We start from the raw sequence: 16,067 nt of genomic DNA, 5'->3' as shown, positions 1-16,067 counted from the left end.
AAGTTCTTGCAGCTCTGGTCTAGTTTCTGAATAGAATACACTTTCAGGGCCTTCACTCTTCTGGCACAGTCAGGAATAGGGCTAATCCACTGGAGCACAGGTTCTGGCCATCCCCACCTTCTGGGGCTCCCCAGAACCATAGCCACCACAAGTGGGGAACAACAGACAATTATCCCAGTCCCACAAAACCCCATGCTTTCTTGTTAATTTATGTAGATCCTGCTGACTATGCCATAATGTATCAGTAAGCACCGCAATATACACAGGGGAGGCCTGCTATCACAGGTTCTTAGATCTGCATTCATAAAAGAAAGGGCAACTTTTGAGGGGTTAATAATCACTTTAATCAAGCACAGGTATCAGAGAAAATCAAAATTAAAATTTCAGAGAAATAAAAAATCAATAGACATGCTTTCAAATGTCTGACCATTAACATATGTACACAGAAACCAGAATTGGAAGCAGCAACATCTGGGTTTTCAAAGCCGGGGGCTCCTTAGTACAGGCTTCCCAGAGTCTCATCTGGCCAAAGAAACACTTCCAGTCAGTAAGCCCCAAAGTAAAACCTCACCCTCAGAGTATTTATACACTTTTCAGAGCCAGAAGACATAACCCTCTGACTCAGTGTCTCAATAGAAAAAAAAGAAGGTACTTGAGACCCTCCTACAAAACAACTCCCTTAATTAAGCTTCCCTCACTGGGCAGGACCAAGAATGGGTGGGGAAGATCTTCTTTAATCACATTATTCAATCAGAGGCACTTTTAGTAAAACAAAAACAGCAAAAGATCTTAATTTGATTGCCATCACACTACTTCATATGGATGTTTTAAAGAAAATCTCTAAAAAGCTTAGAGTACTTTATAAATGTCAGCTACTGATACACATAAATATAATAGAAAATAATAACATGTCATAGTATATAATGGAACAAAACAGAGTACTGTGTGAGGTCCTGGGGAAAGAGGTGATTGCTGCCTAGGAGAGGGGGAGGATCAGAGAAGGTTTCATGGAAGAGATTATAAGTTAGATTTCAAAGGAGAGGTAGTAATTCAACAGGCAGAAGGGGCAAAGAGCTAATTACAAGTAGAGGAAATGGTAGTATAGTAGCCTAGCTTGCGTATAGCATAGAATTTATAGAAGAAAATCATAAGAGAAGAGGCTGTAAAGAACAAGATGGGATAGCACAAGAATGTGAAGGCGTATGAATAACAGGAAAGGATCTCAACCTTACTTCAGTCATTAAGAAGCCAATGAATATGCTGAATAAAGGAATGGCTTGGACAATGAGTAAGGAGAGCAAACATGGTAATCCTATGGAGGATGGTTTTAAGAGGGAAAGGGCTAGGGGTAGAAAGAGCTGTCAGGCTACTTCAATAGGTCATAGCAGGGGAAAAGCAAATGGGAATTCAGAGGGGACAGATGAGAAAGATACTACAGAGCGTGAAACTGAGGGGGACTGGTAAGGGCCAAGGATATGAGGGGCAGTGGTGGAAAACAGATTTTGGAGTCAATTGCACAATGGCACAGAAATAGTACCTGAAAAGAATAGAAGAATTTTCCAAGGGAGTGCATGTAGAAAGATAAAAGACAGCTAAAGACAGAAATATGATGACAAGCCCACTTTCTTAATGGATCAGGAAGAGGATAAGGAGGCAGGAAATTAGGCAGAGCAATGATTACATAGGTAAGAGGAGATTCAGTAGCGTGGGATATCTTTAAAGCTAGGTAGAAGAAAGTAAGAGGAGGTAGCAGTGTGGTGCAATGGAAAGAGGAAGTGGGTTCATATCTATGTGACTGTTCTTTGCAGAATCTTTCTTCAAATCAAACTCTCTAATTACAGGTATCCCTCAGGGTTCTGACCTGAATCTTCTTCTCTTCTCCCTCTATAGTATTTCACTTAGGGACCTCATCAGTTCCCATGGTTTTAATTACCATCTCTATGCTAATGATTCTCAAGTCTATCTATCCTGTCTCAACTCTTCTGCTGACCTCCAATCTCATATCTTCATCTGTCTTTCTGAAATTTCTTCTTAAATAGTGAGTTCTATTATGTCACACACCCCCACTCTCCATTAAATAAACTCCGGTGGCTCTTTATCATCTCCAAGATCAAATACAAAAGGCTCTCTTTGGCACTCAAAGTCCTTCATAATCTAGGCCTCTCCTTCCTTTCCAGTTTTCTTATATCTGGACCTCTCCTACCTTATTCCCCACCATCACACTCTGATCCAACAAAACTGTCCAGCTACTGTTCCATGAACAAGACATCCTATCTCTTGGTTTTTAGCATTCTCTCTGGTTGTCTCCTATACCTGCAATGCCTGAAATACCTATCTTCTATTCTAACTACTGACCTCCTTGGTTTCCTTTAAGTTCCAATCAAAATCTCATTTCCTACAGAAAGTCTTCCCCAAGCTCACTTAATTCCAGTGCCTTCTCTCTGTTAATTACTTCCTATTTATCCTGTGTATATAGCTTGCTACATTTATATATTTTTTCCATATTGTCTACCCAACTAGATAGTAAGCTCCTTAAGAGTAGGGACTGTCTTTTGCCTTTTTTGTGTCCTCTGAACTTAGAATAGTGCCTGGCATTACATAGTAGGAGCTTACTGAATGTTTACTAATTGGTTCAAATTTTCCCATTAACACAACTTTTCTGTGCAACCTTGGGAAAGTCAAAACATTTTTGGGCATCAGTTTCTCCATCTGAAGGCGGGACTAGATGGTCTCTGAAGTCCTTTCTAACTCTAGACTGATGAACCTATAATCAATCATTTACTGAGCAGCTTATTGCAATACATGTGCTATATACACTAAGTGCTGGGGCTACAAAGACAAAAATGAAATAGTTCTATGGAGGATTGGGAAGAATAGGATCATACCATATAAGATGCTTCATAGAGAGTAAGGATTCTAACGACTGAAAGAAATAACACTGGAAATAGAAGTCACTGTTGACCCTTCAGAGGGCAATTTTAACATAGTGCTAGGAATGGAAGCATTATAAAATTATAAAAAATTAAAGAAAATGTCAGAAATGAGGAAATGTAAGCACCAAGTGTGGACTTTTCCTCATCTGTGACACGAGGGAACTGAAATATGGACCTGAAGATGTATCTTCCATCTCTAAATCTATGCTAAGTATTTGAACGATGCTGGGCAGAAAAGGGATTAAATTTACTCAGTTTGCTCCAGAGGGATGACCTAGCAACAACAGGCAGAATTTGTAAAAAGGCAAATTTAGGCCTCTAAGGAAAAATTTCCTAATGATTAGAAATTAATAGGTTTCAAAAGTGGAATGGAATGCCTTGAGAGTTTATTTACACGTGATAACTTGGACATGTTGTGTTTAGAAATCTTTTCTGCTTTGAGTTGGACTAAATGACCTCTAAGGCCTTCTCTTTATTCTGTAATTCTATGATCCTGTGACTTTGTCCACTAAACCATGGGCTGTGACACGACTGAGCTTATACTTACAAGACAGAGAGCACTAGATTTGGAATCAAGGGAGTTGAGTTCAAATTGCAGCTTTCCTCTTCACTTCTTCTGTGATTTTTCCCTTTTTTTAGACCTCAGTTTTCTCATGAATGGACAGGATTAAGAGCCCTCAAACACGTGTTCCGGCTTTAAACCTATGACTTTATGAGCTAGTCAGTGCAAGATGAACACATGATTACTGAATACATATGTTTCCATATATCAGCCATTATTAATGGTTTTGTTCAAACTGAATGATTGTCCTGTGGCATTAGACTAGAAGCTAGCTATACAGAGATCAGAGAATTAATCTATAACATCACATAGGACCACAGAATATGCTTTGTAATTATTATTCCACAAAGACTGCTGGCTGATTAACTTTCTCACAGCAAAATGTCTGCCTTGGTGATTTGAATAAGAACATAGAATATAAAAACTGAGGCAAACTTCAGAGACCATTTGTTCAAAGTCCTTCATTTTATTGAGGAAGAATGTTAGATCTAGAGAAAGGGAATTACTTGCCTGAAGTCACACAACTCTTTAGTAAAGAAACTAGGGTTCCTGGTAGCTGCCCCAGGACTCTTTCCATGATGCAACAGTTAATGTAAGAAAAATAACAATACTTCCAGTGCAGACTTAAGATGGTGGAGTAGAGAACGCACTTAGCTGAGCTCTCCAAACATTCCCCTCCCAAATAATGCCTCAAACTGAACTCTGTAGTGGCAGAGCTGACAAAAGGACAGAATGAGACATTCTCGTAACCCAAAAGAATTTAGGAGGTCAGAAAGAGAGACCTGTGATACTGGGGGTGGATGCTGGCCTGCAGCCACTCAGATGTAACACCACTGGAGAGTTTTATAGCCCTTTGGGCATAGTTCCAAACTGCTCTACATAATGACTGAGTCTGGAACTCAAAATTTTAAATAAAATGTTAAAAACTGTCTCTATATATAATTGGGATAAAAAATATTATTAAAAAAACACAGAGTTAAAATAAGGGGCTAGTACAGAATCTATTATGCTTCAACAGAAGTAAAAAAAAAGCAGAGATAGTAATAATGATCTCAAAGTAAAAGTAAAAATAGATCTAATTAAAAGTAGAAAGCAGGGAAACTACATCTTCCTAAAAGGCACCATGAAGTAATGAAGTAATATCAAAATTAAACATATATGCACCAAACAGCATAGCATCAAAATTCCTAAAGGAAAAGTTAAATGAATTATAGAAGGAAATAAACAATAAAATTATACTAGTGGGGGCCCTTAAATTTCTCCTTGCTGAATTAGATAAATCTAATCATAAAATAAACATGAAAGAGGTCAAGGAGATGACTAGAACCTTAGAAAAGTTAGTTATGACAAATCTCAGGACAAAACTGAACCAGAAAAGAAAGAAGTATACCTTCTCATACATGCAGTTCTCCAAAAATTGGTCATAAAAGTGGCATAACAAAATGTAGAAAAGCAGAAATTAACACATCATTTTTAGACCATAATGCAATTACTTTTAGTAAAGGGCTATATATAAACTAATTGGAAACTAAACAATCCAATCCTAAAGAATGACTGGGTCAAAGAACAAATCATAGAAGCAATCAATAATTGCCTTATAGAGAAAACTATGAGACAACATGCCAAACTTTGTGGGATGTAGCCAAAACAATACTTAGGGGAAATTTTATATCTTTAAATCTGCACATCAATAAAAGAGAGAAAGAGCAGATGAATAAATTGGGCTAGACAATACACTGGGAGCTGAAGAAAAAATAGGAAAGTCAGATTCAAGACTGTAAGGAGCTCATGAAAGGCTGTACCAAGCCTAACAGGAAATTCATGAGCATCTCATCAGTAGGAGCTCTGAGTTATTTCTTTTTTACATGTTCTCTAGGTTTGTGCTCCATCTCTCCTGCACTCTACATATACCTGTGGGAGAATGTATCACATTTTTGGGAGTCTGGGAGATAGGATACAGGGATGTTTTGTACCAACTGTTCTTATTATACTACCTTAGAAAATACCCCTTTCCTAATAAGTTAACAAAATCTTACTAAATGACATCAACAATTAACCAGGGGTGGTGGTGGGCACAGAAAATATCAGTGGGGACTTTGGAGCTTAGCACAGCAATAGCACCCTTCTCACCTCTCAAGTCCTTCAGTGGTCTCTAGGGAGCTTGGCTCTGGGAAAGTGACCTGCTAGGCAAAGGCATGGGTTAGGAGAGTAACTCAATAACCATCCTATACATGCTACACAAGGCAAGGAAGGGCATTTCTGTACCATTTTAGTCCTTTTCAATAACTATTTTCCTTTATATTTGTGGAATATATTGCTATAATTTTTATTTCAAATACTATATTCCATATTAGGTTTTACAGAAAAGAATACTATTTTCTGAAAACTAAAGAGGCATATAAATAATGAAAACTGGTTTAATTATGACAGTTCTGAACAGCATGTTTTTTCACTGTCTTTCAACCATGGAATTTCCTTCTGTTCCCACAAATGGACAATCTTTACCAATAAAATTTAATGTATTCTAGTAAAAACATTAGCAAATCATTCCTTCTATTTATATTTAACTCTGGTAGCATTTTGTTTAGGTTCATTTACAAAGGTCAACAAGTTTCAAGTCAAGATTAAATACTTGATCCTTATCGTTATGAACACCTACTATAGACAGTGGCCTCATTCTTCTCTTTGGTATTTCTAATGTTGGTTGTATTCTGTTTGTTTTTTGGAGAAGTATATGAGTATCCTGAGTTCCTTAAACTATGCTCTCTGTGGATAAACTGAACATGACTCCTTCAATGAATCCTTATATGACATGGACTCAAGACCTCTCACCAAACTGGCTGATTATCTCTGAACATTGTCTGGCTTATCAATATTCTTTTTAAACAGCGCAGCCTAGACAGTACTCTGGACAGAGTCTGATGAAGAAAGAGCTGAACAGGACTACTGCTACTCCTAAAAGCTGTGCTTCCTTTAATACAGCACTTGCTCTTTTGTGTTTCTAGTGGCTTTTTAATTTTTTTTTTTTTTGGTGACATATGAGCATCCTGGGTTTCTTAAATTGTGCTATTTATCATTCAGAGAATTACAGAATTTGAGAATTAGAAGGAACTTCAAGTATAACTCATACACTATAGAGATCTATCCTCTGCCTCTTAATTTAGCATTGAGTCCCTACAGTTTGTTTTCCTTACACTAATTTGATCCCTAATTTCATCATATACACTACTCTTGCTCTCTCTAATTATTCTGCCCTTCCCAAGTTCCTATAATCTGTCTATTTTTCCACTTATCTTTTTAGGTCTGACTTTCATGATCTAGGTAAGAACTAAACAGTCCTGAAATGTTCCAGGTTACATGGCAAGAGGAGGTTATTCCCCCGGAGTTCAAGGATGCCTCCATTGTCCATCTCTATAAGGGCAAAGGGAATAGATTGTCCTGCGACAATCCCAAGGGGATCTCTCTCTTAGTCACAGCTGGCAAAATTCTTTCTAGAGTCCTCCTTAATAGGCTGATTCTTCACCTGGAATATGGTCAAATACCTGAGAGCTAGTGTGGTTTCAGAAAGGGCTGAGAACAGCTGATATGGTGTTTGCTGCTTGACAACTCTAGGAGAAATGCCAGGAGCAAAACAGAGGTCTATACACAACGTTTGTGGATCTGACCAAGGCCTCTGACACTGTTAGTCGTGAGGGCTTATGGAAAATTACGTCAAAATTTGGTTGCTTGGAGAAGTTAGACAATATTGTACATCAATTTCATGATGGCATGTTTTCCCAGGTTCTGGATAATGGACAAAGCTCTTCTGCCTTCCCAGTCACCAATGGAGTGTAGACAGGGCTGTGTGCTTGCTCCCATGCTTTTTAGCATGATGTTTTCAGTCATGCTGACAAATACTTTCAATGAGGATGAACACGGCATCAAGGTGAACTACTGTACTGATGGTAAGTTCTTCAATATGAAAAGGTTACAAGCCAAGACCAAAGTGGAGGGAGTGTTGGTGCATGATTTTCTGTTTGCTGATGATTGTGCACTCATTGTAGCCTCTGAAGCTGAGATGCAACAAAGTATGGATCGATTCTCTGCTGCCTGCGCTAATTTTGGCCTGATAATTAACACCAAAAAAAAAACAAAACACAGGTGCTCCATCAGCCACCACCCCACCATCCATATGTGTAACCATCAAATATAACAAACGGAGAAGTGCTGAATTCTGTGGATAAGTTCACTTACCTTCATAGTGTACTTTCCAGGAATGTACACATTGACAATGAGGTTGATGCACGCATTGCCAGAGCTAGCTCAGTGTTTGGGAGGCTCCAAAGAAAGGTCTGGGAGAGAAGATGTTTTAAACTGACTACCAAACTGAAGGTCTACAGAGCCATTGTGCTGACCTCATTGTTATATGCTTGTGAAACAAGGACAGTATACCATACCATGCCAGGAAACTGAATTGCTTCCTTTTGAACTCTTAGGAAGATTCTGAGGATCACCTGGCAAGATAAGGTACCAGACACTGAAGTCCTTGCTCGAGCTGAACTGTCAAGCATTCAAACTATGCTTCAGAGAGTACAACTCCGATGGGCTGGCCACGTTATTTGAATGTAAAATGTACGCTTGCCAAAAAGACTATTTTATGGAGAACTTGCATGGGGCAGGCGATCACATGGTGGCCAGAAGAAATGATACAAGGACACTCTCAAGGTCTCTCTCAAGAACTTTGGATTTGACTGTGCAACATGGGAGACTCTGGCACAGGATCACTCAGTATAGTGTGCCCACATCAGAAAGGATGCTGTGCTCTTTGAGCAAAGCAGAACTGAGATAGCACAAAGTAAATGCAGGATGTAAAAATTTGGGATATCCATCCCCAAATATTCACAAGGACTATCTGTGCCCAACCTGTGGTACAGCATTCCAAACCCATATTGATCTGATCAGCCACAGTCAGACACATTGAAATTTCACTTTATACTAGTGATGTCATTTTGGTCCTCGTCAAAGACGAAGGACAACAACCAACCAATCAAATAGTCCTTGATTCTTCCACTCCCTCCCAATAGCCATATTCTTACTTTGAGTTAAATTCACTTATGATACTCTTTCCCAAGAAATATCAATTTACTTCTTGCTCATCCTTATGTCTCCCTCCTTCTATGCAGTTCCAAAAAAGAATCTCTCATTCAGGGTTTTGTCCTTACTTGTTCTGTCTTATATTTTTCTGTGTCCCTCATAAAAGATTAAGATCTATGAAAAACAAAGACCTGACTCCTTTCTTTGACCAGCCCAGTTATTAGTGAAAGTACTTGAAGATCTTATCAGCTCCCTTCTTCCACCCAGAGTGTTGGAAGATTTATTTGTTCACCCAAGGAACGATACCAAACAAGCATAGCCCTTGGCAAATCATGCATGAAAAGAGATTGCTAGAAATAGGGCAATAACTTCACCCTGAAGCTCCCTTCTCAAGCTAAAAAGGAAGTTACCATTTAGAAATAAATAATACACACAGAGAGATGACTGACTGCCTTATAAAAGAAACAACAGCTTTAACAGTAGTTTTAATGCAATACCAATAAGTGAATACGAATTTAAAATCTAATAAGCATATTAGGTTAGAATATGTCCCTTCTCCACCTTCTACGCTAAAAAGAAATGAAGAATAAAACAGCTATAACCAAAAAGAAACAAATAAACACACAAAACCCCTGAAATGCTAGTAAACATGCTGACAATAAATCACACTCAACATCTGGATACTATACATGCTTTCGCCAGAAGTTCAAGCAGTAGTCAAATACATCTTTTCCCCCACAGCATGAATTTACAGAATAATTAACTTTAAATGATCACTGTATAAAATCATAATTCATTTACTTCTACTCTGTTATTCATCTCAAGCCAACCCATCCACCCCTTAACTTAGAAAAATATTGAGCTTGTTTTTGCCTTGCAGCTAAAGGAGATCTAATTTGTAGGCCTAGTGGAAAAACAGACCTTGTCAGAAATATCTTGGAAGCCAAGAAAAATACAAGAAAAAAAGTTATTAAAAACTATCACACTATAAGAGAACACCATGAAAAGGAAAATCACAAAGCTTCAATTAATCATTCAGGAACTCTGGAGGAAAAATGTGTTTAGTATTCTCGTCTTTATGCATTTAGGAAATTTTAAATTTACACAGTAGTTGAAACGTTTATTATCAATATAAGATTATCTTTTCATTTCAACATTAATGACTGAATCACTGAAGTTCATGATATATGCTAATCTTTGTTATTATGTAAAATTGTGTCCAAAAAGGGAATTTTAAAAAATTATACATATAAAGTTTTCTCAAAAAGTTGTAGGAATACTAGAATTTAGCTTATTTTTTTTTAAGGACTGAGAATATACTTACTCATCTCTCATCTATATTTCACTTAATGTGGGACTGACATTGCCTTCCTACATAATTCCTTGTCCTGCCTGGAATCTATCTGGGCTTCCTGAATGCTCATGTGGTTTGTGTAAGATTGGAGTCATCAACACTACTCCTTCTATTAAGATGGAGAACCACCACATCTTTGCATCTGGCCTTCCTCTGTCTCCCAACTTTCTCTATCCTTCTTGCCAGTATATTCTCCAGATTCTTGGCACTACTGTATGATTTCTTGATGTAACCTAAGGATCTTTGATATCTGCCTCACAGATGTACCAACCTTCTTACCCTCTGATATGTCATCTCTAAAAGTGCGAGTTCTTTCAGTACAGGGACTTTCACATTTTTTATTTATATTCCTAGTGCTTAACATAATATTTGACAACAATAATCATCTAATCGTTTTTTTCATTCATATAGGTTCAATAATAATGGATTCTGAATAGAATTGTGGTAAGATAAAAATTTCTCAGCAGACGGTTTTCTTTATTTTAGAAATGTATGACTTATGCTGAAAGTCTTTACTACATATCCCACATTCCCATTTCCTTAGTAACCTCCATTTCACAAAAGATTTGACATGTTTTTATATGACAAATAATTCCACACTACCCCCACTCTGTTAAGAGTTCTTTTGTAACAAAGTAAAACAAGCAAAATTAACAATACAATGGACCTCATCTGAAAGTGTATGCAATCTTCCATATATGTAACACCATAATATCTAAAAGACTGCTTAATTTCTCTCTCTCCTAATTCCTCTACTCCACTAGGAAAAAAAGGGAAAAGAAAACCAAATTCTTTGTAACAAATACGCATAGGTAAGCAAAACAAATTCCATCATTGGTTGTGTATCTATATCTACCTCTATTTGTCACACTCTACATCTTAAATTCATTATCTCTTGGTCAGGAGGCAGATGATGTTTCATCATTGTTCCCTAGAAATCGGAGATAGTCCTTTGTATTGATTATGGTTCCCACAGTTTCAAAATTGGTTACCTTTATAATGCTGTTGTCATATAAATTGTTCTCCTGGTTCTATTAATTTCATTCCTCATCAGTCAATAAAAGTCTTCAAAATTGTTCATTTTTATATTATTGGTGCTATAGTATAAGTTGTTCCATCTGTATCAGTTCATGAGTCTTCTCATGTGTCTTTGAAATCATCTATTTTTTCATTTCTTATAGCATAACAGTATATCATAACACGTGTATGCTACAGTTTGTTCAGTCATTCATTAACTGATTGTTAAGCCTCTAGTTTCAAGTTTTTTGTTACCTCCAAAAGAGCTGTTATTAATATTTTTTGTACACTTAAGGCCTCCTATTTTTTAAAAAAATCTCTTTTGGTTACTTTAGTACCAGCAATGACAAACTGGCTCAAAAAGCAAGCATATTTAATAACATTTTGTATATAATCCCAAACTGTGTTTTAAAATGGTTATGTACATTCACATGTACACCACTATATCAATATGCCTGTTTTCCCAAAGCTTCCTCCAGCATTTTCTTTTCTTTTTTTTTTTTTTAGTTATTTTTGTCAATCTATTAGGTATGAAGTAGAATCTCAGAATTGCTTTAATTTGCATTACTCAAGTTTTATGAGAACTTTTTCATATGGATATGGACATCTTCGGTTTCTTTACCTGAGAATTGCCTATTCATATTCTCAGACCATTTGTCAATTATGGAATGGCTCTTATTCTTAAAAATTAGAACCAGTTCCTCTTACAAACTACCTTATATGTATGCCAGTATGACAGATGTATCAGTGACTACAAATGCAAATATTATTACCAAGTCTTCATTTTAAAAAGCAGCATCCCTAAAATAAATTTTGCATTTTTGCAAAAACAATGCATAAATTTTATTTTTATGCCCCCCTCTTTTTTTTTGCTAATGTTTATACTTTGTTCAATTCCATCTTTTTCTTGATGCCTAAGTCTTTCTTTTCCTTCAACACCAAATCTGACCAGTCAACAAGCATTCATTCATTATCTACTACATGTTAGGCACTGTGAGGATACAAAGGCAGACAAAGAAAAGGAAAAAAACATTTCTGCTCTCAAGGATTTCAGAATCTAAAGGAGGAGACAATGCAAATAACTCTCTTTATATATATATAAGATAAATTGTAATTAATCTTAGAGATCAAAGCACTAACCTTAAGGGGGATGGGAAAAGTTTCTCACAGAAGACAGGATTTTAGGTGAGCCTTGAAGGAAGTCAGGGAAGCCAGTAAGTGAAGATGAGAAGGGAGAGAATTCCAGGCTCTTAGCTGAAAACTTGAATTCTCCATTAAATCCATGATATCATTCCTGCTTATACTAATTAGAAATGATATATTGAATACTTCATGAAATCTTGCCTGTTTATGCTAATTAAAAATGATAGATTCCTCCCTCTTGACTATGTTTGTATAAATCATTTTGTTCTTATTATATAGCGCATGCATACTAGTTTACAGTGTTACATTTTTTAAAAATAGGAATGCCTCATCAACCTCAATTAGTGGTATACTCCTTGAGAGTTGAGACTTTCACACTTCTTTATCACTCTCAAATAGTTTAGTATAAAACCTTTCATGAAGCAGGTGCTCAAAGTCTATTAAGTTTAGAAAAATCAAGTAAATTCTTCTAAGTATTTGTTTAGTGACCTAACTACATCAAGGGTTGGATTTGTTTTCTTTGCTGATGACACCCTCTAACCATAAGGGTATCTTAGGATTCTGCTCTGGGTCCTCTTCTCCCTCTATACTATTTAGCTTAGTGATCTCTTTAACCTCCCATGGATTTAATTACTATGTCTGTGATGAGGATTCTCAAATATACATATCTTACCTCACATGCTCTGCTGACCTGCAATCTCACATATCCAACTACCTTTCAGAAATCTCAAATCTTTTGGAATGTCCAAAAAGACATCTTACACTCATTATGTCCAAAATGGAACTCATTACCTTTCCTCTTAAACGCTCTCCCTCTCCTAACTTCTAACTCCTTGTTCCCTGTGTCTAAGCTGTTGTCAAAGACTGCTGATTTCACCTTTACCATATCTCTTGAGTCTGGCCCCCTTCTCTCCTCTGATACTGCCACGTCCTCGGAGCAGGCCCTCACCACATCATGCCTGTGTGGACAGCACAGTGGTAGGTCTGCCTCCCTCAAGTTTCTCCTCAGTCCAATCCATTCTCTATTCAGCAACCAAAGTGATTTTCCTAAAGTGAAAGTACTATCATGTCACCCTCCTATTCAATAAACTCCAGTGGCTCCTTATTGCCTCCAGGATCAAACATAAAATGCTCTCTTTGGCATTAAAATCCATTTATAACTTAGGCCTCTCCCACCTTTCCAGTCTTCTTACTCTTCAATCCAGTGACACTGGACTCCTGATTATTCCATCAATAAGACATCTCTTGGCTCTAAGCACTTTCTGCATCTGTCCCCAAAGCCTCGAATACTCTGAATATTGACCTTCCTGGCTTCCTTAAAGTTCCAACAAAAATCCTATCTTTTACTAAAAATTTTCCTAAACCTTTCTTAATTCTAGTGCCTTATCTCTGTTAATATTTCCTACATATCTAACATACAGCCTTCTTTGTATACATCAGTAATCGCTTTATTAAGGGGGATTTGTTCTATGAAGTTTGGATTCAGTCAAAGGGCTGCACCTGAGGACTACAGAGCTACATGTGGCCTCAAGGTTCCCCACCCCTGGTAAAGAGTATAGCAGGACTGGACACTTTACCTTTCTTAATGAAGCCCCATATTCTATGAGCCTTTATGGATGCTATGTACTGTGGACCATACTGAGGTTGCAGTAAAGTAAAATCCTCAGATCTCTTTCAGAAGAACTGTTATCATATAACCTCTTTCATTTTCTATTTATGAAATTAGTGTTTTAAGTCCATGTTATAAATGAAATTGGTGTTTTTAATTTAGTATAAAACTTTACATTTATCCCTGTCAAATTTTACCTCACTATATTCTGTCGAACACTTTTACCTGTCAAGTTTTTTTATCCTGACTTTGTCATCCAGACTATTCGAACTCGTTCCCAGATTTATAATTGTAAAGCAATTTTGATAAACATGACATGAATACCTTTACACAAGTCACTAATAACAAAAGGCCTCCTCGTGTGTGTACACACACACACACACACACACACACACACACACACATTTAAATGACATTTAGAAAGTCAAAACAAAGTCTGTTAGGTGCTTTGCACTAGGCACATATGAGAACATGGATGGCTGGTTGTGCATATATTCTACACCAACTAATAACTTTAAATACATTATCTCACTGGATTGTCACTGTAGTCCCATAAGGTAGATAATAAAGGTATTATCATCTTCATCTTACAGATAAAGAAATAGCCCTAGAAAAAGTATAAAGAGGTAGGATTTGAACCCAAGTTCTATTGACTATAAATCCACTACTCAATCTATTATATCATATTGCCTGTTTCATAGAATAATTACTGCATCTATTTCAACTTTGATAACCCACCCAGTTCAAAATTCTCCTAACTATACTAGCTTCTAGTCTACATCTCCATCTTGTCAAAAAGAAAAGCATGAGCAATCCTTTCAAAGATTTTTGTCAAAGTCTAGGTAAATTATACCTATTGAATTTTCCTGATATGCCAGTTTTAAGAACTTTGTCAAAAAAAAGCAGATAGTGGGTGGCCAAATGGTGTCAAATTCTAAAAATTGTGTATCATAGTTCAGAAAATGGATGTTTTTTACTCAATTTTTTTTTTCATGATGGATTATACAATCACTTTTGAATAGTTATGGATAACACTGAGATGGATGTATAATATGTTGTGGCTTAATGCACTCAGTTCAATATTGTCGACCAACAAAAGCAGTGGGGGTTAGGGAAGGTTACCCAGAGATCAATTTGGAGATTGTTGAAATAATCTGAATGAAAGTTGACAAGGGCCTGGACTAAGGTAGTGGCTGTGTGAGAATGAATTAGATCTGAGAAATTCTGCAGAGAGAAAATTTCAAGATTTGGCAATTAACCCTACCCACCACTTGTCAAGAATATGGACCTGGGAGATAGGAACAACAATGGTGTCTTCAATAATAAGAAATAAGCGTCTCTTGAGGAGTAGGGGCAGATAACAAATTCTGTTTTGGACATAGTGAATTTGAAATGTCTCCAGGATAGTCAGTCTGAAATATCCAATAGGCATTTAGATATAATCTCTAATCTAGTCAGGCCAGTCTCCTTACTGGCTAACCTTGACTTACTTAACTAACTTTGAGGGCGAGGACCATAAAAATGTATTCTTGAAGAATACAATGAAAATTATAGAATGCTAAGCAAATGTGAGCTATTACTATTCTATACCTGCAACTGGACTTACAAAAGTGCTAAACTCAAGTTAGGTATACAAGACAGAAGCTCAAATACTTGTTAAAACAAACATTTTTTCTATGTGTAAAAAAATAGGGAACAAAATGTTTAAGAGACTGTGCTTTGGACTATGTACGACTAAGACATAGTGTTCTAATAGAGCCCCAATTATGGCATCTAAAGAAAAATATATAACTACATTAACTCTGGACACTTGTCTCTTAGGTTGTAGCCATTACATACTTTCAATAAACCTCGATAAATCTGTAGTATTGAAAGAGTGAATCTGTTAGGGAATTTCTTAACTCAGAGAACACAAAGACCCTCCCAGGGAGTAATCCTACCACCTTGGTCTGTTTGACAGGTGGTCAATAAATTAGGGGGCAAGGCTAGAAAATAAGAAAAAAATTTTAATAATCACCAGCTGGTGGCTTTTTGCCAGATAAACAGTACTCATGTATAAGGTGTTACATAGCTCTGAGGTTTCACTACAAGGCAAAAGAAAAAGTTCACATCAGTCCATCAGGTGGCTAAGCTCTGCTGCTTTCCTTATTTGAGAGATGGAGTGATAGGAATAGTCTATTATGTGATTTTGAGGAAAATGTGCTAACTTTAGGGTTGAAACTTGTTAAACGTCGTTACCTCAGGAGTTATCAAAGATCAAGCTTGTTCCAATTGGGAATATTTTCTCTGTAGTTAATCCCATCAGAGTATCCTGCTAGGTCAGGAAGTTTCTAAGATAATGGCAGCCTCCTTTAAGGTAGAATCAATGACCTTATC

The 16,067-nt window shown here is 36.8% G+C and overlaps 1 protein-coding gene across 5 annotated transcripts in view; it reads right to left on the bottom strand.

The window, feature by feature from the left end:
* The window catches only part of PUDP (pseudouridine 5'-phosphatase), a 190,926-nt gene that overhangs the window by 57,135 nt on the left and 117,724 nt on the right, over nucleotides 1–16,067 (bottom strand). For 2 of the 5 annotated variants that reach the window (XM_072614456.1, XM_072614459.1), the window contains one exon: nucleotides 1–16,067. This exon is cut by the window's left edge and continues 16,598 nt beyond it. The exons of 2 other annotated variants lie outside the window; for them this stretch is intronic. Coding sequence is in view for 1 of the 3 variants with exons in the window: in XM_072614459.1 (XP_072470560.1) it covers nucleotides 16,011–16,067 (57 nt within the window). In the remaining 2 variants the exon portion in view is untranslated. One more of the 5 variants, XR_011968111.1, reaches the window with a different exon arrangement.

Source organism: Notamacropus eugenii, chromosome 5 (genome assembly GCF_028372415.1).
Source record: "Notamacropus eugenii isolate mMacEug1 chromosome 5, mMacEug1.pri_v2, whole genome shotgun sequence".
Taxonomy (NCBI): domain Eukaryota; kingdom Metazoa; phylum Chordata; class Mammalia; order Diprotodontia; family Macropodidae; genus Notamacropus; species Notamacropus eugenii.
This window is presented reverse-complemented; position numbering and strand designations above follow the sequence as displayed.